Source organism: Glandiceps talaboti, chromosome 6, assembly GCF_964340395.1.
Source record: "Glandiceps talaboti chromosome 6, keGlaTala1.1, whole genome shotgun sequence".
NCBI lineage: Eukaryota > Metazoa > Hemichordata > Enteropneusta > Spengelidae > Glandiceps > Glandiceps talaboti.
The window spans coordinates 17,453,221-17,478,112 of record NC_135554.1 but is presented as its reverse complement, the minus strand read 5'-3'; the positions used below and the strand labels follow the sequence as shown (position 1 = coordinate 17,478,112).

Genomic DNA, 24,892 nt, shown 5'->3' with positions numbered 1-24,892 from the left:
GCTTCTGATAGCAAAGAAGGGCATCTCTCCAATTGATATGCGAAGGTTTCAACGAATTTTTTTGAAAACAAAATATATTCATATTGGTTATCCAGGTAAATAGTTTTTTTTAAAGTTGATTTATGATACAAGAATTCCATTTCAACAAAGTCGCTAGAATATATAGCTATAGAATAAGTTACGCAGACGTAGAATCTATACTCAAGTGTGAAATTATAGTTGGTGTCATCACTTCATGTATCAAATAACACAAAAATAATCGTAAATTATACATTGTTCAAACATGATACACATAGGACAATATGTCATTTAGCGAACTCTTTCATATTTAAACATCACGGGTTAATTCAAATTTTAAACTGCTGCCCTGCAAGGCTTTGGTACCCGCTAATCACAAATGTGAGTTGACACGTGTTATCAAATTGTAGAGTTTTGAGGAAAAATGATGTATAACTATACCTATTCGGTGCTTTACTCTTATCAGGAAAATGTACCTGATTCAATTCATTGTTTGTTTTAAGGGTAAGTGCCAACGGTAACTTTATAGTGTTGTTTTAATGGCACCTACAAGGCTAAGACAAAGATTATGGTCCCAACACAACACAACACATCTACTGTGGTCTTGTGAGATAAGCTATAAATGCACAACAGTTGTTTGATTATACAAAACCGGCGGCTATTTTGTGTTACAACATAGATGTATGAAAGTAATCTGTAATCTTAACCATGAATGATAACTGCAATCAGTTCTTTCCTATTCATAGTTGATGAACGGGATGAGTTGGCGGTTTGCTAAACAATGGCGTCCCCTTGAAGGTTTGGCAATCACGGCTGTTTTCCCGAGAAGGGTCATGACGCTTTGAATCTTGCAATGATCTGAAAACCGACAAAGAATACTTGCATTATTAGTTGTATTCATTACATGCAAGGCAACAGTCAGCATAGAAAATGAAAATGTATTCATTCCAATATCCGTAGATGTGTTAACCCCGCCATCAATCGTACTTAGAGTCAAAACTCACTCATATACATCATTGGTAGGGAAACTCATATACATCATTGGTAGGGAAACTAATCACAGTTCTTAAATGACAACATTTTCACAGTAGTCAAACTTTAACATTTATCTAATAAACCGTATGTATGTATGTATGTATGTATGTATGTATGTATGTATGTATGTATGTATGTATGTATGTATGTATAAATACATAAAAATGAAAGACGACGAGTGGATTTACACTACGTTCCTTCTGGTGAAACGGTCCGTAGTGTAAATCCATAATGTAATATCACACTCGTCTTCTTTCATTTTTATGAATACGTATGTATGAAATGGTCTCCAAGGTGATTGAACACTCTACTTGGCGAAAGAAGAATGAAATTGTGTGTGTGTGTGTGTGTATGTGTGTGCGCATATATATATATATATATATGTGTGTGTGCGCATATATATATATATATATATATATATATATATATATATATATATATATATATATATATATATATATATATATATATATATATATATATATATATATATATATATATATATATAGTTTTGGTAGTACTGGAACTCTTTCTTGGGTGTAACTCGGAGTTTCACGCATATTGCGATCATCAGACACTCGAGTGTCTGATGATCGCAATATGCGTGAAACTCCGAGTTACACCCAAGAAAGAGTTCCAGTACTACCAAAACTATTACGCTCTGCCACTGCGGTATAGAGCACTGTCTTATAGCAGATTGATACTCACCGAGTTATATATATATATATATATATATATATATATATATATATATATATATATATATATATATATATATATATATATATATATATATATATATATATATATGACAGTATGTATATGACAGTAATTGTCTTGGATAGCCTCCGGTTACCACTGCTAAGAGTCCTGTCAAGTTAGAAAAGTTGTACATACAAACGAAAGTACACTCCCATCTCGTCAACAATAGCCAAAGTAAAGTCAGTAGGCGATTATTGCCATTCAAAATGAACTAACGCGAGGAGATGATAGTTTTCCTTTTAAAAACTTCAACACTGTCGTTTCATCTGCTCGTTCATGCATGGACACGAACTGACTATGCAACTGATAGTGAGAGTAAATCATGAGTAAAAAACATTGTTACTTTTTATTAGTTGAGTAACCGAACACGATTTAAACTTCTCCCGCGGCTAACGTTTTTGTTAGCACGGCAAAACATCGCCAAAATTAGATACGTATAAGGGATGTTTTCGCCTCCAGCAGTATAGGAATGGAACGTACTAAACGCACCTGCCTATGATTGACTGCGTTTAGTTCAATTTGAAAAAAATCACAGTCACTTGCTACGGAATCATTTTCGTACAAATTGAAGTCGAAGGTCGAACAATAGTTGTTTAAACACCATTTTGATATATAATGTTTAGGAAATTAATCTTCATAAAGCGATTCTTGTTTAGATATCCGTTAATATTGGGAAAAAACTATAGCCTGTGCCTACAGGGGTTTAAGGATAGTTGAGTGGGCTGACCACCACAATAGTTTATCGAATAGTTGCGTGGTATGGCACGGGTTTGTCGGATAGTTGAGTTATATGGCCACAGGGGTTTGTTGGATAGTTGAGTGGGCTGACCAAAAGGGTTTGTTGGATAGTTGAGTTATATGACCACAGGGGTTTGTTGGATAGTTGAGTGGGCTGACCAAAAGGGTTTGTTGGATAGTTGAGTGGGCTGACCAAAAGGATTTGCCGGATAGTTGAGTGGTATGACCACAGGGGTTCGCCGGATAGTTGAGTGGTATGACCACAAGGGTTTGCCGGATAGTTGAGTGGTTTGAACACTGGAGTTTGCCTGATAGTTGAGTGGTCATTGTGGTTAGTTGAGTGGTAGTCGCCAGTTTTGCAAGGTCAAAAAGGTGTTTCAGCTTTTACGAATGCCAAGCAGCTTATTCATTTATTATATTTTAAAGACAACCTTGAAAGAACTAAGAAAAGTTCTAACGCTTAATCGTGAGATAATAATGAATGTAAACGATGAAGTGTGCGTACTCGTTGACGAAAATATGCCCTAGTAACGTCAGAAATATTGAGATGCAAATTAAGTTGACTTACGCTCTTTTGAAGTTGTTTGATGAGTTGGGCCACACCGGGATAAGATGTGAACGATTGATTTCCCAAGGCGATTCAGCGGTAACAAGGAAACATCGCGACAGATCACAAATACATCTAATAAGGCATGAAATCTAGCTAGCATGCAATACAAAGCCTCTAGTGACAAACTGACACGAAGGCATAATTCTGCGGACAATCGTGAATATCATTACATATCTTTCTACATTTTATTACATGGAGATATATTTTCAGGAGAATGAGAAATTGAATAGATCAAGTTTCATGGCCTCTTAAGCGGGGTAAATGATATCGGTCAAATATCCCTCAACGAAAGAATTTCACAAAGGAAATGGTTCAGAGACTGTGTTTTTCGGTTGTGACATCAAAACACTAATACGTCTAGTATATTTGCAATTACTTACGGCCAAACATTCTTCATATGCATGTTCCCATATTCGTTTCTAATTCAGTAGCAGCGCGGCCTCTCGTCGCTCTCCTGCCTACACTCTTCATTTCTATCCCACGTATTGTTAGCTCTGTATACAGCCTACAAACGTACCATAAGTATTAATTGGCGTGATCGTGAAATTCGTTGGTATGAACGCTAGCCAATTCTACCAATATTGAACATTCTCAAATGTGTAACTTAATGGACTTATCGTCATGTAAAGACGTTTTCACTGTTATGGTAAATTTTTACTCACGACTACTTCGGTTGTCTGTGTGTGATGTTCACTTCCAATTCAAATCTTGTCCGGATACAATTTAACCCATCTGCTATATATTGTGACTCTGTAATTTACCTTTGCCAGGGCTACATTTAATCACGATTATAACATATATAATAAATAAGTGAAATGTTCACCTGTTACTCCCCAAACAGCAAAAAGAGGTAAAATTGAATTCGTGCAACGTACCACCAAATAAACGAATACTTCCGAAGCAAATGACAATTCTTCTCTTCAGCTTCTTTCATAATATTAATTTCTCCTCCTTCGAATTCTCGTCGATAATTCTCCTCGGGGAAACGTTTTTAATTTGACCCCTGAAAAGGCCCAGGTGCTTAGACGAATGGCACGAAAGTTGTCAACGCACCACATGTGAAAAAGATACAGTGTTAACATGAAATGTCACATTGTACTGCAAGTTCTTACATTTTCGAGTAATTAGAATATAGGCAGGAACGTATTGAAAATGATCAAAGGGGTAGCATCGGCTCAGCTGTACTTGAAACCAAATCATAACCATGTCTTTTAACTCTGTATGGCAGTTAAGGAGTTAGCTAAGACTCATATTAACGTTATATCTACAATAACTGCGTTTCAGATAAATGCTCATTTTTCATCTTCTATCAAAGAAATCCTTTCTGAGACGGTTCTGACAGAGTAAGTAGAATTCTGGAGTCATCTCTTTTTCATCAAGTCACTTCCACACACATCAAGACGTGATTTCTAGAGATATTGATGAACTCAACTTTCATACCAAAACCGTCATAATAAAACTCATGGATTTTATTCCCTTTTTTGGAACAATCAATTTACCATTTCTAAGGGTTAGAGTAATGATAGATTAAACAACAATGTATGCATTGTGTTCTTTATTGAACGACTTTTTTATTACTCTGTGTAACCTTCTACATTGAAGGAATTGAAGGAGAAGTGCTAAATGAAACGCTACAGGAGTAGAGGAATAATAGTAATAATAATGTTGGGTTCTTATATAGCGCTTTCCCACACCATGCTCAAAGCTCTTTACAATTATTACCCCTGGCTCGGATCAGAACGGTACAAACGCCTTTAGCCTCCCTCAACTCCCCGGGAAGCACACAATCTATTGCAGCCATTTCAGCACAAGGATTAAAGCCTTCACATTGCAACCTACATCCTACCAGTTCCCTAATTATACAGCTGGGTTGACTGAGGCACAGTCGTGGTTCAAATCTCTTGCTCAAGGACTTTCGCCACTCAGAAACAAAAAGCAGGCAGCGAACCTGCAACCTGTAGATTCCTAGCCGGTCACGCTAACCATTCACCTATCATGACTCCATAAGGCTAATCATAAATATAGATCAAAGTAACTAATGTGTTGGGGGGATCAATAGTTCAATTAAAACAAATAAATTATTTTAGTTAGACTTCAGACGCCCCTCTCCCACCCTTTCTAACTAAATTAGCCAAAATTGAAAATAATGTTTCAGACAGCACAATCAATTTCAAACCATTATGTAGTAGTAAAAAAATATGCAGTGCTATGAATAAAAGCCAGTATGTAGCAAGAAAGAATAGCTCTTTTGTTGATAATTTACTGTATTGTAGTGTCACACACTTACTTTATCGAAAAATCGTCAATTTTTCCCTTCATAGCGGTTCTTTGAAATAGTTATATTATGGGGAACAAAACATGTACATTAAAAGTAAAATTCTTTTTTGTAGGATGGGAACTCAAATGGCTCGAACATCCACTCCCAAAGTAATTTTTTTAAAAAATCCTATATTGAACTATTGATCTCTCCCCGTAGTTGAAAGATAGGAGATCTATCACAGGTTAACATTTTATGGAAACTGCATTGTGTTCAAGACACTGCTCCAATAACCTCGGTGAATAGAAGAAAAACAATCTATGAGCGTTAAAATATCTCCAAAAATCTCAGCAGATAGAAGCTTAAGGAAAATATTTCTGTAGCTATAAGCCTTAACATTACACTTGTAGATACATCCACTTTGGGACCCATTTTTCATTCGATTCGATCGCTTCATTACATCTCTGTTTGATGACTAGATTGATTCTCGTATATCTACATTAGAGTATGTGCAAACATAAGACGGTAAGAGAGGTTAAGGTCTCGCTCCTCACATAGCAGCTACATTTACTGCTAAACAAATGTTTCTCGAAAAGTATGCTAATGAAGTAATCTGCAAATTGACAAGGTCACGTGATATGTATATATCATAGCAAGGTTGTCCATGCTCAAGATTTATTGATATTAACACATATACTGCATGCATCTTCAGGACACCGTCGTCACCAAAAATACTTACATATACAGTTTTTTTGGTTTATACTAAAAAGAGTCATTACTACTTTGCTGTATCATAGGTGAGTTTTGAGTATTTAATATTCATATACTGATCTCAGATCGTATATAAGAGTCAGTCATTTTGATAACATGTACGTGCACACGGTTATTCCGAAATAAGTTAATTGGCAATGCTGACTGCCTTGTCAACGACATTTAACGTTAAATGTATCACATAAGATATGTTGTACACGCATTCACCAATAGCTAATGACCAACGTAGACAAGCTTCGCCATGTACTTTAAAATGTCTATCCCTACCGAATTTCCCATTTCTGTTACAGTGGATAAATCTTGAAAGGCGAATTGGATTTTGATTAAGGATATTAGGTGAACCACTTTGCTATTTCCTTTCCCATCTGTTTCTATCAATGGAAAAAAAGTTCAGGGTTCAAGCTGTAACCTCGCATTATCAGTGTACAGAGTTACTTGTGTGGATTGGATTTAAGTGACAGATATTTGAGATGAGAACACCTTATGGTGAAAATATGTTCAGTAAGCTGCTGTCTGTGAAAATCATTCGAATCAGAGGATTTACAGGTGGCATTTGAAGGTTTTGAACAATACTTATAAAAAGAGAAGCTGCTTTGAAAAAATCGAGGGTATATAATATGTACATATGAGCCCATTTTACGAGTTGCTTGTAAATACCTAATATGTATCCTTATAGATTCTGACAGAATGGGTAAAATTTGTTCTAACTAGAAAGACTTAATAATCTATCAGACATTTTAATTATACATCGAGTTATCACAATTGTACAACTTTTTGACAACGTAAAGTATGAATGTTAATGAAAAGATAATACATTTTTATGCCTAAATTACTTTCCACTTGTGCTTCTAAAATGAGACAAATGAAAATTGAGGACTGAAAAGAACGGAAACAATAAGGCAATTACAATGAAGTTATAAACATTATATAACTTAATTGTATTGTCATATTTTTTAATGAAAGCTAACGATAAACCTAAGATAACACTACATTTTGCCAGTATGACATTAAGACAAGTATGTAAACGATTAAAAATTATCTTCAGATGAAAGAATCCGTTTCTAAAATATTCCGAGTTCGTTCTGATGTTAGGATAGCGCCGATCGAAGGTAATATGTCAACAACTGAGTGAGTCGAGTGACTGAAAACAACTGAGTGATGAGTCGAGTGAGTGACATGACATCGTTAATGACGGGCATATGGTTTGTGGATAGACCTTCGATGATAGATCGAATGATACTCTATCATTTTAATGATACATACTTTGGTGACCATGGTAGCCATTTTGACGTGATGTATAGGTTAAAAACAACTTCATTACTCTTTCCAAAACGTGGCAACCCTTTTCGCGTTTACTCCTCACAAATTAAGTATCCAGACACAAATTTCAAAGGGTTTGCGATTTATACTACGCAAACAAACGTCCTAAACACGGGAAGTAATCGGAGACATGCGCTTTTATCTCGGTTGTATGCTACGTACTTAGGGTTATCGAAGCGAAACAAAGTTATTTGAAGACGCCAGAAGGATGTTCAACTATTCTTGAAACATATTGATCCTCACGCTAGAACCCTTTTGAAGTACGCTTAGCGGTAAACTAAATCTCTAAGTAAAGTAAATCCATTTGGGGCAACATGTACTTACACGCTTCTATAACTCTTAATTTTTATTCTAGATCAATCTTAATGTTCTTTGGTACCTTGTCTTAACCCCCGAATGACGTACTTTATCCTTTAAAAGAAAAAAAATATTTCTTACAGACTTTATTTAGTATAATCAATGTTTAGATAGGATTTATAAGGTAATTCAAATAAAGAGATTGAACCCTTTGCAGAATAGAATCGATCAATGTTGTTTAGGATATATACCTCCGGTGAATAATGCATGCTTTCAAACTATTGTTTAACTTGTATCGTTTCAAGTTTTCTTTCCTGTCGATAGTATTGAAGAAAATAAAATTGATTGTGAGGTTTCGATCAAACAGCCATACTGTACTAATGACATATCAAATATTAAAAAGTCTTTTATTAATTCCTGACATTCATTTCTGTTGATGTATTGTTCATGTTTGTCTAAAAAGGCCTCAATTTGATGATACTTTATAAATTTGATGTCAAAACAAGTTAAACCCTACCATATGTAGGACAGCGTACGTAATCACCAAGATTGATGATCGCAAAATTATCTAGTGTGTCCAGACATTGAATACTCAGAAAAAAAGCATCTTGTGATGGGTAAAGTGATCCTTAAACTAACAGTGTAATGGTTTTTCCAACAAAGAAATTGTCATTGACTGAGTCATTAAATGCATTTGCACGTTTCCTGGTCATTAACAATATTTGTCTTAAAAGATCTTTAAACATACTCCATTAATTCATTTTGACAGTTTTCGCCCGTCTTTGTTGACAGTGATACATTTATAATCAAACTGATGGCTTTACAGTGATGGGAAGGTAGACGATTGAAAGGGTGTGAATTGAGTAAATTCATATCATTGTTGATTTTACAATAATGATTATATATACATATACATAATATGCATATTATTCATTTATACATACATACATACATACATACATACATACATACATACATACATTGTACATACATACATACATACATACATACATACATACATACACACACACACACACACACACACATATATATATATATATATATATATATATATATATATATAGTAAATGTATGTATATATATATATATATATATATATATATATATATATATATATATATATATATATATATATATATATATATATATATATATATATATATATAATCATTAGCCAAACGATCTCAGACGTACATTTGTTTGTTTGTTCTCTGTTATATGATCAAGGGTACTCAGTATTTCAATTATGACACAACTTCATTGTTTTGTAAGGAGGACGTTACGTTTGCTTGGTAAGGAGGAAGTGACGTCAGTAATTATGTATAGTACGTAAGTTGTGTATATGTACGACACGGTACGTTGCACTGTTTGCGAACATTACCAATAGAGTGAATACATGAGTCCAATTGTTCGTTTTTATGGTCTTTCCTGCACTGCCTCACTTAAATGCAATCCAATTTGATTGATGCATTAACTGGCCATACATGCATGGGCAGAAATTGTATTATACAGCAGCGTTGTCATGTACATCGTACTTGGAGTGTACCTAGTATTTATTTATTTACCACATTTCATGTATTGTGCTAGTTTGCATACCCTCTCAAGTCGTGTCCAGGTAGACCTCTTTTTTGATTGCAGTAAATGTTATTAATCAAAAACTGTTATATGGGAGTACAACTTAATCAGAGAACTCGTTACAGCCTCACGATTCTTCTATCAAGTTGGTCATATTTCACATATTTCACATATTTCAAAATTCAAAGTTCAAAAAACATCAAATCTCTGAAGGGAGGTTAGATAACAATCTAATGGTTCTTGGACTGTGAAGTTACACTATTTGGTACTCTTCTAGCGTCTTAACACAAAGACATATTATCCTGCACTTTACAACACCCATGTGTGTACCGGTTTCAGATACACCTCAACTAAACATGCGTGTTTCCTTTCGCCATGCAGCAATTTTGTAAATACCTTTAAACGACCTTAATTCCAACTAAACATACATAAATGATCTATGAATATATAAATGTCAACGAATAATTCCCTTTGTACGGTCCTGAAAGTACCATTTTGTTCATCTAGCATTGAATATGCGGATTACTTAGAGAAATTAAAATATGTGAAAGGAATGCCTGAATAGTTTCACGTTTACTCGTGTTTAAAAATACCGTCTTCTCCTAGTCTAAAAGAACAGAACGACATTCCTTTTTTGTTCATTACAGCGATCACATAGCCGCATTTCTCACTACCCTCTCAAATTAAGGAAGAGTGTGTATGGACACGGAGGCGAGGTAATTTCATTATGAAAAAGGTCATGCTTTGAACCTTTTTTGAGAACAAATCAGATAACAATGGCGCCTTGTAAAAGAAGAAACCAGTGTCCCTGATGTATAACGTTTGCTGTGCAGAACATTACTTTAATCATGTTCTTATGAAACAAATATTCCCACATTATTGAAATGATCGTGAACATATCAAGTTTATATCACAGAAGTTAGATTCTTTTCATCTTAATTAGATTTCGCTATGATGTCTCACATTGATATAACTTATGACGCCATTGTCATGAATGGACTCTAGCACAATGTTACACAAGCTCAATATTAAACGAACTTCGTTCTTTTAGTGAGGAGGGGATCTGGCGTCAACGCGATTGCTGAACTTCATTTTCGCACTACTAACCAAATTTCGAAAACGTTCACGCTTTCAATGACATCAGGTTCTGTATTTACTACTGAGATGTTGATAAGTTGATTAAAATTGACTTCTAATGTGATAAACAGTGCTGGGTTTCCGATAGTATTTGAATGTGTGTTTACCATCGTGTTTTTACATTACATTGATCGTAGTGGTGTGACCGCTACATATTTCACCATTGTTTTAAATCATATATATAAACGTGTCCATATCGCACTTGTGAACGTACGTTAAGGGGAAGGAGGGGAGAGAGTCTTGTCCTAAACGAACAAGCTCATTAAACGACTTTGTGCGATTGTCTCTAAATGGACGATCAGATTACCCATACAAAATCTGATTTTAGACTTCTAAATATTTTTAATAAACTGTTACTACACACATTAATTTGTAATGAATGAATGAATTAACACTTTCTTCATAATTGTTGAAGACCTAACATTTGTTACCACTCATATTCAACATTCGGTTGATTTGTACTATCTTTCATGATTATGAATTTTGCTTATAAAAACGATTTTGGCGCGCAAGCGATCTGAAACAAATACAAAACATAATGATGTTAAGTTATGAATCCTTTACATCAACTTTAGCTTTGCCTTATGCCACATAGATCCATCAACATTTCATAGTTATATTATTGAAAATATCTTTTTAAAAACTCTTACATAAAAAAAAACAAACTATTTTTTTATTGTAAAAAATAGAACCAAGTTGTTGTACAGATTTTTATGTGATCTCTACGGTATCACAAACCAATTGTTGATCACTGTATCGACCGCTATTTGATCATGTATACACAGATAAAACGACATATAATTACGGTAATACTTGCCATACAAAATATTACTAAATATCATAATTATTCATCCAGTAGTTATTTCTTCTGATTTTACTTTTTGTTTGTAAGTCATTCATCTTGGTTTTACCTAGTCACCGTGAGCATCTGGCGCCAGTCCAAAGCTGTTTTTCTGTCTAATCAGAAAATACGATCAATCTCGATAACATCCCTTCAAGTGATTTGCAGCGAAGGATCACGAGTATTCACCAAGTATTAACGTCAAATGACATATCAGTGCCATGCATAGAATAGCCCGGATGTTACGATTATAGGGTTATCAATATGGGTGGCATGGCAAAAGAGTCGTAAAGCACTCAAGCATTTTGCTAGAAAAAAATCGACATTATGTTAACGCCTGGATCGATGTTTTGTCGTTACATAACCCATATCATAAAAGAGTTGCTTATAAATGTTCTGTGATATATAAGGTTATTCTTAAAATTGGTTAAGATGTACTCCCATTATTTTGAAAAAGGTAAAGCAAAATCTGTTGTACTCATTTTAGCATATATTTAAATAAGCAATACCAACATCCACAATAATTTCACTTTTGATATTTATGCTAAATAACAATAATAGTGAACCAATGTTATATCAAATGATAGATATGGTTGCATTTGATAAATGATACATCTGTTATGACAATACAGTACAGTGATTTAATAACCTGTGTGAGGAAAACAGGTTCTCCCTCACAAGGCATATCCATATTATAAGATTCTCAAACGGTACGTGCTTAGATCTATAATGTAAGAATGACGATCGTGATCATGGTCAAACTTTCTTGAGTCGGAATAGATAATTAGGCGTCAGTGGCTATTATGATATTTCGGAAGTTTCCAAATACCTACATGAATTGCTTGACATTAGATGTTTTGATACATACATACCTCCTAATAAGCGACTTGACATTGAACTGTACTTAAAATCCATGACAACTATTTTTGTAGAGAGCATGAACAAAAGTAACAGCCTTGAAGTAACTATATATTATATAACCTACTTTGTTTAAATTTCTTTTAATATTAACTAGACTTTGAGCACAGTTTTATTCAACAGCATTTAACAGTAATTATCGTTGTACCGCTCGATCTTTAGAACTGTCCTAAATTGGCGTTATTATCTCACTTTGAGGTTGAAATGATGAGGATTGTGTATTTATTTTTAATTTATAAAACACTTTTATCATGGCTTCCTACTTGAGAAATAAATGCGACACAAAATTGACAAAATCTGTGTTTGCAACTCAATAAATTGCCAAAAGCTAAAAAATAAATGTGCAAAAAGTTTGTTATTGTATGTACAATAACACAGATTGTACACATTTATCATTTTTTTGCATTTTTTTGCAATGTATTGACTTACAGACAAGGACTTGCCATATCTTGTTTCACATTGATTTTTCAAGTATGACGCCATTATAAAATTGTGTTATAAATTAAAAATCCATCAATGTTTTATCCTATCTGTACACCTTCAAAACAATGTTTATAGAATGTTGTCAATAATATATATATATATATATATATATATATATATATATATATATATATATATATATATATATATATATTGATTAATGAACATGTTACAACTAACGAGAATATGCTACACACATCATGCGTAAACGACTGATCCATAATTTAAGTGCATGTAATGTAAACAAACTGACCTGGTTTCATGGCAATATCACCTATATTCCATATTACTTAACTTTGATTTCAAACGCTTTCCATTTTCTGAATAAAAATGAATACATCAATCAGTGCTCGATCGATACAATTTCAATCAATTTCAGAGGCATCCCCATTTTGTCTTCCATTTAGATCTAATTGATATGATATGATATTATACAAGTTGTTCTATTATGATGGGATTATTTTCATATCTTTCATGTAATTAATGGAAAGCGAGTATTGAAACTCAAATAGATGGCCATTTTAGAATCAGATTTTATACTCTTTGAATTTGTTATAAAAATGACGTCTTTTTTCATCAAATGGTATATTTTCCTCTGGTGAAAAGAGTGGAAACGTATTTTTCTCAATGTAAATTACTTGAAAACAATCAAACACAACAATGTTTAATCATAGGCAAACACGAAGGTGTTAATATGTTGGTTTTTAATGCGATCGTATTTAAAGTGGCCATATGAATGGGGATTGGGTGTTTATTTTGGACTTTTAATTTATAAAATAATTTTATCATGGCTTCCAACTTGAAAATCCAATGTGAAACAACATATTTCAAGTCCTTGATTGTAACTCAATAAATGGCAAACGAAGAGTTTTGTGTAAAATATTTGTTATTATACGTAGAATGACAAACTTTTTACACATTTTCTTTTAGCTTTTTGCAATGTACTGAGTTACAAACACAGACTTGGTCTACGTTGTTTCACATTGGTTTTTCAAGTAGGAAGTCATCATTAAATTGTTGAATGAATACTAAATCCTCATCCATATGGCCATTTTAAGTAGTGTAAAAAAGTACCCTTCTTCGTAATGCATTATTTAACGTCGTTTTCGGTGTTCATCGCTTCTTTATTCAATCTTACCATCTTACTATCTGGTAATGATTGTGAGGAGATTCAACTAAAAGATCAAAATGAAACGACTTTTTGCACATTATATACCATCGGAATTCAATGCTACGAGAGTAATTCCGTTTACGTCACAGCGAAAGTTTACATTAACGTAGGCAGCAATAATCATAAAAATTTTCAAGGCTTGGCGTATTTTAGTCTTAAAACCACCATTTCCAAGGGCATTAGCAGCGTCATAAAATCCTCCATGCATGGAAATCTCGACTCGATCTTATCCATAGCTTCACCTATGACCACCATAGCCAGCTCATTCAATTGAGAGAACAGTCTGTTTTGTGAACATTCCTTAAGTTGAAATACTTTTAACGTCTATGGGGAATCTTCTGTGTTTTTTTGCGTGAACTATTCGCCTTGACAGGGTCCGTCCTTTGTTTAACGACTTGTGAATATATGACTCTGAATTTACCATTTAATCACCACTTTACCACATTTAAGCACTCATTGAGTTTCACAATCACCACTACAATGAGCTCATTTGCATGCACCTCGTACATCAGTGTAAACCCTTGCGTTATTCTGCGCATGAGTAATAGGTTGGTAAATAATATTTTTTTCCTTTTCCCGTCTTTTCTATCTTAGACATTAACAATGGCAAACACTGGCTTGTGCATCTCTCTATTGTTACTTGCAATCCTTTCAGGTAAGTTTGTATTCCTTTTTACCAATTCAACGTAACTATATGTTTAAACTCTTACAATTCCTTGACATAATCGCTCATTGTAGGTGGTCATGGAAAACCCCTAAATTTTCCACAGACCAACATAAACCACAAGTCTGAACAGAATTGGGCAGAACAGAAAGGTAAACAAAATAACAGTCACAATATCGGGAACATTTAGGTCAAAAACCTGTCTTTGATAATACCGATAACCTACATAAAAAACAATTTTTCAGATGAATTACTTTGAAATTCTTCTTTCAGTAAACCGTAAAACAAGCAGAGATATCTAATCCAGAGCTTTAGATTTTTACGACGATTCAATCTTTTTCGAGTGTTAACAATCAAACGCTATCAACAGCGAGTGGGATTCCTTTAAACACACATTTGGTACTAATAACCCGATAGATGTTATCTGACAGATACGCTATTATTCAGGAAACAGTACACTTAAGAAGAAAGATATGAATTGTTTTCATTTCACACACATATAAACATGTTTAGATACAATCTATTTTCCTGAAGTACATACAGATAAGTCAGTGTCTTATAACCGTCAGGTCCTGTTTCATCGCACACATACAATCGCCTAAAGTTTGCGATAAACCTGTTCTTGTCACTCCCTCACTATGAAAGTCTGTAATGCTTAAATTGAATTGTTTATTGACTCCCTGAAGAAAGGGAGATAATCGCTGATCTGATAACTGTTTGACGTAATGACGAGGATACTTTTGTATCTTCAGGTTTTTATGATTCAATGACGCTTGAGATATTTGGCCTATTAGACCCACAAGAAATATAAAGGAAATTGTTGGTCTCCTCAAGCACGATAGATTAAGGAAGCGGAATTAATATTCTCATGCCTCCAATATAGACATACGCACAATGACAAACAAACAGGTACATCCCCCCCCCCACAAACATACATACATACATACATACATACATACATACATACATACATATGGATCAATACAACCACACTTGCAGGAACAGAACTAGGGATACCATATTCAATCAATGACATACACATATCCGACGATATTGTAGTAGTATTGTGTCATTGTAGTCGACACTTATTTGATATTTGAACTCCTCTTATTGCGGACGATAAAGTACTATATATATAATTATTTGTTCTTGTGGAAATCTAACTAAACAGCTATGCTGGATGTATCCTGGTTATATCGGCGAAGCATGACAACAATGTTATTTAGGAAGGTTCATTATTTTATTGCCTTCTGTAAGGAAATGCTATGCTATGCTTTTGTCTGCGTGCGTGCCTGCATTCGTGCGCGTGCGCGTGCGCGCGCGTGTGTGTGTGTACGTGCGTTCGTGCGTGCGTGCGTGTCAGTCTGTCTCTGCTTGTCTGTGATCACGATATCTAAACAACTACTGCATCAATTCTAATGAAACCTTGTGCACATCTTCCTAATGGTAATAACAAAACTGGTTAGGTTTAATTAGTAACTAGATTATATCTAAAAATTACAAGTTTCAAATTCTATATAAAATACATTCATGATACCAAAGCACATATGTCCTGAAAAGCTTGTTTGCGAAGCTTTAAGTTTCAATGATTAATTTGCCGTATTCCTTTCATACAGGCTTCTATTTTCATATCACTTAATACAGACATTGCTGATAAGACAGTTGATTTTAAAGAGTAATTTTTGGCAATTAGGCAATAATTTAAAAATGCAATCTTTAAATTTCATATAATTTTATACATACATGAACAATATCACTGGTATGATAAAGCTCATTGATGTATCTTTTGATAATAACGATTAATTTTCATAATAATGATATTTGGTTCTTTTTCAATATCTTAAAAATGTAAGTCAAATTTCATATGTTATTGTTCACGTACAACGCACAACATGTATAGTAGTAAAGCTTGCTGGTGGAGCCTTTAATTGTGATGAGTGATTAGTGAGTGGTACAAATGATTATATTTTGATAATTAGACAAGATCCTAAGAATGCAATCAACAAATTTCGCATAATTTGGAACATACATTGACAACAACAAAAACCTTGTGTACGATACAGCTTTTTATGTAACTTTTGTTTTTATGAGAGGATACATAACTAATTAATTTTGGCAATTGGGTAACATCTTAAGAACGCAGCTTGCTATGATAGACACAAAGTTGAACTAAAACTATCATTGTTCAATGTACACAAGTAGATGACAGTTGGTGATAGCGGTACCTTGGTTATGTGGATACAACCAATCTTTGATGAAAAATAGTGTAAACGCTGAAGTTAGCAATCACTATCAGAAACGATGCCCTACTGTGAGTACAATTTAACCATCATGCATTGATAACTCATATCAACATGGTTGCAACAATAGTTTTTAGTTTGGGTCTATCTTAGTTTGCTTACAGCTTGCTCGCCGCAGTCGTATACTCAAGATAGCAAAGCCACGTTGAAGATAAAAGAGATGATAAGAATGAGATATTTTCCTTCACGGTTCTCTGTGACATTGCAGCTAAACCACTCAATCAATGAAAGTATTAACAGGTCAAATGATCAATTCGTTACGCAAAGAATTAAATAAATTTTATGGGCCAGGTGATTATGTTGTAAACATAAAGCAATCGGATGATGACTTGAAAGCCTAAAAAAGAGCAACTGAAAATTACCGCTGTGAATACAAAAAAAAAAGAGAAAAGAAAGCATATTAATTACAGGTAGATAATATTCGTTTGGTGATTTTTCAAATATGAAATCAATGGTAGAGTTGAATGTATGTTTTGTTATTGCCGTATGAGTAGAATTGATTAGAGCATGCTCACTTTATATCTCCATGATTAGAGATATTCAACAAAGTTGTGCACAGTATCCACAAGCGAACCAAATGGATATAAATATTTGACAAGAGTCTCATCAATCGTAACTGCGTATTTGTCGATGATGAAATAAGTAGACTTACTCTATTCAACATCATGTAAGCGGATTTTAGGATATCTATATTTGATATTTTGTTGTGAGACCGCCCATGGAGACCTAAATACGTTCTGACAAAACTCTCTCGGGGTAAAGAATCAATGGATTGGAGGTATTGTTTCCAGCTATCGCCGACCCCAATACTAAAAGGAGACACGCAACATGATAACACACGGTATTTACCTAACGAATCCCGAGGATAAACGGTCATCCTATTTCAGGAATAGGTTATAAGCCTACAGACGCCAGGAAAAAAGAGTCGGGACTCAGGTGTCTCGCTTGCCAGGAGTATTTATAGGGATAACATTTGATTTTTTTTATATAAGCCATTACTTCGAAAGTTAAAGTGAATGTATATTAACTACGATTCATTTTGATTTAAGGTTGGTGTATCTGAGAATGATAAATTGGGAGAAGGATAAATTTAGTTTTAAAATCTTATATGGTTAATCCTGCAACATTTCTACTAATCAACGCAAGCGCAGATGTGTTAAGTCGAGATACACTTCATAAGGCACTGTACGTCATCGCACTAGTAAACCTTAATTAACTAAATCCAACTTGAAAAGTAATTACTGTAACATAGTGGAATTACGACGGATATGGACTAACCCGCGGTATAAACTGATATGGAGAGATAAATGCTCAAATGAGTTCTGGGAAAATCTACAAAGAATTGACCTCGTGTGATGAAAACGACAATCATATTGGGATTAAATCTTTAATATTGTGATTATTTTTGAAAGTGTACTTTTTTGGGTTTAATAATTTATTACTGAAATCAATTTTGAAATAGTGAATATTTCATTCTATAAAATCACTGTTTCTTGTAATTCTGAAAACTTGAAGCAAAAAGGTTGCAGACGCAAAGACATATATGTCGATAGTTTCATTTTTAAAATAATTCTCAAATTTCGATGAAATGAGTTTGAGAATATGATTTATTTAAACACTAGTAATTCCAATTTAACTTATCTTAAGTTAATATATACAAGCTTAAAGCTGTATGAAGGACAGACAGTCAGGTTTAGATACAAATCCTTGACCGTTTATCCATTTTTACATATTATTAGCCTTATTTATTCATGCGAGATAAAACTACCGAGGTTAATTTGAAATCTGATCTTTTCGCAGACATTCTATTCATTTTAAATGAATAATACGAGTCTTTTAATCAACAATGTCGCGTGCGCAGTCTTTCTGGTATTGAATTTTGCAATATTCACAGCCCATTCAAACTTCCCTATTTTCTAAATTATGCAAAACCATCTTATCATCCAAATTAATTCTAACCGACTTTGTCCAATTTTTTATTGGGTCGATATCCATCATGGACAGTATTCACAAACCCTAAATGTGGCTTCGTAGTTTATTGTGATATGCGTGTTACAAAAGTGTTTTAAATATGTCACATTCGAATATTAGACTCTTTGAAATACAAGGAAGGGCGTTTGCATGATAACGTCTGTGATTTCTTGAACACAGTTATGATGATCGAAATTTTTACAGACAACCTTATTAATCTTGTCTACACTCACGTCCAAAGTCAAGTACACATGTATTGCTTCTTTGTTCATGTTACTTTAAAAGGACCGTAATACATGAATTCACACAAATCAGACAGGCCCCTTAAGAACCCGTGAAGTAATTTACACTCGATAAAGCATTCAGAGAGACTTTAACATTAGGCAGACTTCTCACTTTAATGGCTTGCTATTCTGCCAATGGCACAAAGGCAGTGAAACATTCAACTGATATTCGTCTCCCTGTTAAGTATTCCCCAATTCAATTTATATATTTCAACTAAGGCAAAATCTCATTAAATCGATATGATCGCGAGCATGAATTTTTAAACGAGTCTTTAAGTATTGGACACAGCATTATTTTAATAAATCCATCATTAAAAAAAGATATCCCCCTCGATCGATTTCGATAGTGTTGTAACAGTCGATAGTTATATTTTGCCAATGCGTGAAAATTGCCGTAGATTGCACAATACGACCAGGAGTTCGTTTTGCAGTTTTGGGTTCGAAAACATAAGCTTGTTTATGCTCGGCTAATCTCTTAGGCGCCATTATCGTTGTCTCCTAATTTTCGATTCGGACGATAGGTCAAAACTTGCTGAGGGCAACTTTAATTACAAGGGGATCGATATATGGACGACAGTTCTTTTAAATATATTACCGATTTGTCTTTTCATGACTAAGTATAAAAATCTTGATTTGATGCTCAAGACATCAATAGCACGACACTTAAGGGTATGATCAATATAATGTTAAAGGCTGCAAAGTTATCGCAACTTTCAAATTAACAATGTGTATTAAAACGCTAAGGAAATACGCAATACATTCAACAGCAAAAATGTATATCATAAAATATCAAATGAAACTTAGTTATATTGTCAAACAATATTCTCTGCCTGTCTCTGTCTCTGTCTGTCTATCTATCTATCTGTCTGTCTGTCTGTATGTCTGTCTGTCTGTCTGTCTGTCTGTCTGTCTGTCTGTCTGTCTGTCTCTCTCTCTCTGTGTTTCGTTTACAAAAAATAAACTTTAAGGATGATGTATTTTGTGATTGCTATCTAGAGTGCTAACAATCCACGAACGTCCTTATTCAGTGTCTCGATTCCTCTAGCGCTAGAGATAGTTCCAGGAAATTCTTCATACCCTTCCGAGGCACCTGAGTCTTTCTACTTCTGAATTACACATTGTGTAAAATATGTCTCGGATGACACAACTCGTTTCTCAAATACATCAAAGAAAATTAATAGTTTCTTCCATTAAAGGACTGGAGATGAAGAGAAATCGAAGCCACGCAAGAAATTTTTTCATGGGAAATTGCCCATTTGTCAAATATGTGTCCTCGGGGCACGTTTGGTCAGTGTATACGTGGATACAAATAGATTTGGAAGCGAGAAATTGCCAATTTCCGCGAAGTTTGTGTGACAAATTTGCACGTTTAATGAGCAAAGCCAGAAAGAGAATCAGTGTAACGAAGCAAGAATACAGACGACTTCGCACCACTCACCCCTTATTGATTTAGTGGAGAGCGTTTATTGATTGAAGTAAACGTTCATAATTTCGCATGTTGGCGTTTCTACTTTTCACACAGAATCATCACTGAAGAACAATCCCATCTTTTCAATTTCTTTTTCCTAATTCATTATAGGAAAAATTAACAATAGTTGGCTAACCTTAACCACGTCCACACAAAATGTTTTAATTCGTTTGGTTTGCGCTATGCCAATGATGTGAACTGCAAATTCTAAACCGCTTCATTAAGTTAACCAATATGGCACATTTTGATTGAATACACCACCTGGGATATCCTCGAGTGGAAAAAAACACAATTTATATACACACTTCAATTCACTATATGTTTATTTGAAGAGTTACGAGTAACACACACATTCATCAATATTGTGAAGACTCTTCAAATGGCTAACCCTGTCAATTTGACTGTTATATAGAAATGTTGATGAATGTTATCATAAAGTTCAATAGTCCAATACTGTGGCTGTTAGGTTCATAGTGTATCGTCGCAATTGGAATTAGTACGATGTGGGACGGAGAACGAAATTAGTTCCTGCAATGATAAGTATTATAATAATAATCATGTCGCATAAATGTAGAGGGAGAGAGCGAAAGAGAGAGAAACACAGACAGACAGACAGACAGACAGACAGACAGACAGACAGACAGACAGACAGACAGACAGACAGACAGACAGGCAGGCAGGCAGGCAGGCAGACAGACAGACAGACAGACAGACAGACAGACAGACAGACAGACAGACAGACAGAGACGGAGAGACAAAGAGGCAGAGAGAGACAGACATTGACACAGACAGAGGCAAAGAGACAGAAAGAGTAAATGAGAGTACGGACAGACATAAAGGAAGCGACAGTGACATTTTGGAGCATTGAGTTGTAGATCAAAATTACAGCAGTTTCTGAGTACCATTAATACCAGTTACATGTATGTCTTGCAATTGATACTTTCTAAAATGTCAGAATTTACCATGGAAGGACACAATAAACACATATTATAATGCTCTTCCAGACGCTTGGACGACAGCAAAACGTATAAAGCAAAGTATTCAGAAGTTGAATTGTCATGAAGTTCATTTATATTTCCCTATTTTGTCATTTACATTACAGTCTACATACCTCGAGAATGAAAATTATTGATACGCATTACTTAAAATCAGATATAAGACTGATTTGTAGCATATTTATTATATTTATTACATTTTGTTGTCAGTCTAAATTACAAAATATAAATAAGCGCGTCTTCATTTATATTTTTGTTCCAAAACATGACATTTATTTCTATCACTTAATCTGACTTAGAAAAAACACATCAATGGCTAGATTGTATATCTATATATGGCCATAAACATGTAACTTACATTAAGCCATCAGAATGCAATCGGTAAAGTTACAAAACCTGCTTTTATGTATGTTACACCTAATCCGTGAAACTGCCCAATTCATGAAATGTGCATGTAACTTTGCCCAGTTCATGGAATGGTCAACCTTATGCAAATGAGACTATATAGATTACGATCTATAAGGGGCCAAATTAAATTTTGGGGGCAAGAGTTTTGAACGGGGGGTGTTGATTATCGAACTTTATTGAAAAGACAAGCTACACTGAATTATAATACAATAAGAATTGTGAAGTGATGAGTTTGTAAATACATGGTAATAAAGTTGTTTGATTCTTATTTTTTTGTGTGTGTGTCCTATAAAAGATGTTCATTGCATGTACTTGGCATATCTTACAATACTCAATTCAAAACCTGGGCAACACGATTGCTTATTCATGAACTGGGTAAAGTTACCTACCCATTTCATGAATTGGGCAATTTCACGGATTGGGTGTAACATATACATTATGGGTTACCTACTTATTTAAAAAATAGTCTTAACAATCACTTCCCATTAGAACTAAGACCTGGTAATAAGACATGTTCACAATATACTATTTTGAAATATCGGTAACATAATTTGGTTTAGGCACACTAAAACGTGGAGGAAGTCACTGGACGTTACTAAAAACAACATTGTAATACTATCGAAGGAATGACGTAATGTCATAGTACAAGAGAAAAAAAATTGTGTGGTTCCGATTACGCTCAATTTTAGAATAGGTGGGGGGTAGGTTGATTTTTATTATTTTTTTCATAGTTGAGTGTCTAGTTCAGCTAGTTATGTTTTCCGTTGTTTTCCATATGGTCTCTGTGTTATAGGTTTCTTCCCATCAGATGTACAACCATTACAGATTGGAAGAACAGTTTTATGTTGTCTTTTTAAGTTGAAGTCAGTTTCCGCATCCACTATTTCTGGCGAGACTTCGCGATTTTATTTTTTTTTCGAATATGTAAAAAAAAACCAACAACAGCAGTTTTGGGTCGGAAGTGGAAAACTAGGTGGGGTCGGGTAACTGGAACAAAATAATTTGTTTTATAACATTTCACCCATTTTAAAAGGAAAATGTTATAATCTTAGCTTGTGCTAATATTTGCTTGCTTTTCGTATGATATCTTTTTTACACACCGAAGTTTAATTTCTCTTAAAAGCCACGATCACACTGAAGTTTCTTGAAGTAGGTTTCCCTCAATCAAGACCTAATTGCACAAAGTTATTTTAAATGGAATAATCACTGTTGATATTGACTATCCGAGCACTGTACAGAAAAACTTCTGAAAATAATCAGGGGGAGGTATTACAAAGCATTAGATTCATTTCATGAAAAGTAGTTCAGATCCTGCTAAACCGACTGATATCACTTAAAATTAAACCCTACACTCACTAAATGAAACAATTAATCCCCTTGAATACATACCCTAAATAACACTGCCTTGGTTTGAAAATAGCTTTATTTGCAGACAAGTAAACTTATCAGTAAGAAATCGCCATCCTTTGCTGTATAGTAGAGTTTCACTGTCATGTTAGTGTCTATTGAAATTCAATCCTCCAGTACGACCTCAAGTGAAATACAAGGACGGATCCTTTATCAGTTAATCTAACACATTACAATATATATATATATATATATATATATATATATATATATATATATATATATATATATATATATATATATATATATATATATATATAAATTAAACGCGCTTATCACACCAGGTGCAAACTTCTTAACTCATAGTGGTTTTCTCTTAAAACTAATGTAAGCAAGAGAAAAATCTTAATTTATCACGCATGCCCAATTCGGCGCCTTGACGCTCCAAGTGCATTTTGATCACATATGTGTGGAAATTCTATCTATAGCCCCCAAATCTCCTTAGAGTCTAACCTACAGGTTGCACGTTACTTTATGCCCAGCTTATTTAGAATCGAACAACGTTCAGCTGCATGAACGCGATCTCCAATTTAATTACAAAAAGTTCACATTCTGCTCCTCATTTCCCAAACGGTTTCATTTGTCTTCTTTTAATCAATTAAAACCTGGAGTGGGTTATCTAAGAAAACATTTACTCTGAAATTTGATACTATACTATAGAGAATTGACAAAGGAAAATATATACTTACATATTGCCTGGGATATTGAAGTTGGGGGTTTCAAACGAAAAAATACAATAATTTCCGTATTGATTTATAAGAAGACTTGATTACGGATGCATGTATTGTGTATGTTACTACTAAGACATTTGAGAAATATTACTCCATCGATTCTTCTATCGCAAGAAAGTGAAGTATTTTGAAAGGTATCGTAATATTTTTTCTCTAGAACAACCATATTACAAGGATTTGTTTTATTTAACGAATCATTTTATTAGAAGAATATAAAGAACAACCGAATCTGACATGAATTTATTCCGTAAATTGTTAACACAACATCGCAAATGGAATTCTCATATGAACTATAGGCTAGTGAATATTGATGACCCGAAGGTCGAAATTATTCAACTCAATCAGGTTGGCTAATCCTTTCAGATAGAATTTTTTGTATTTCTATTCTTCACGTAGAGTAGATCATTCGCACATTTAATTACATTTTGATACGTATTGATTGAGTGAATCGATGTTTACTCATCAAAGCGTTAGTTCATCAAACTAATTATAATTTGATAACGACCACTCTTCAATTATTAGTAATAAAAACGTAACACCCCCCCCCACTCCTCCGCCATCACCACCACCACCACCACCACCATCATCACCACCACCACCACCACCACCACCACCACCGCCATCAGCATCATCATCATAGAGTGTATGGCTGGGCGTTTCAGTGAAGGATTTCTAATCTTCTGAAAATACTCATTTTATGTATCAGGAAT

The 24,892-nt window shown here is 34.1% G+C and overlaps 1 protein-coding gene across 5 annotated transcripts in view; it reads left to right on the top strand.

Moving 5' to 3' along the window:
• LOC144436064 (uncharacterized) overlaps positions 1–24,892 on the top strand; it is a 132,822-nt gene that overhangs the window by 86,939 nt on the left and 20,991 nt on the right. For all 5 annotated transcript variants that reach the window (XM_078124727.1, XM_078124726.1, XM_078124725.1 and 2 more), the window contains exon 2: positions 14,549–14,609. In XM_078124727.1, coding sequence (XP_077980853.1) covers positions 14,549–14,609 — 61 coding nt within the window. The remainder of the gene's footprint in view (positions 1–14,548; positions 14,610–24,892) is intronic.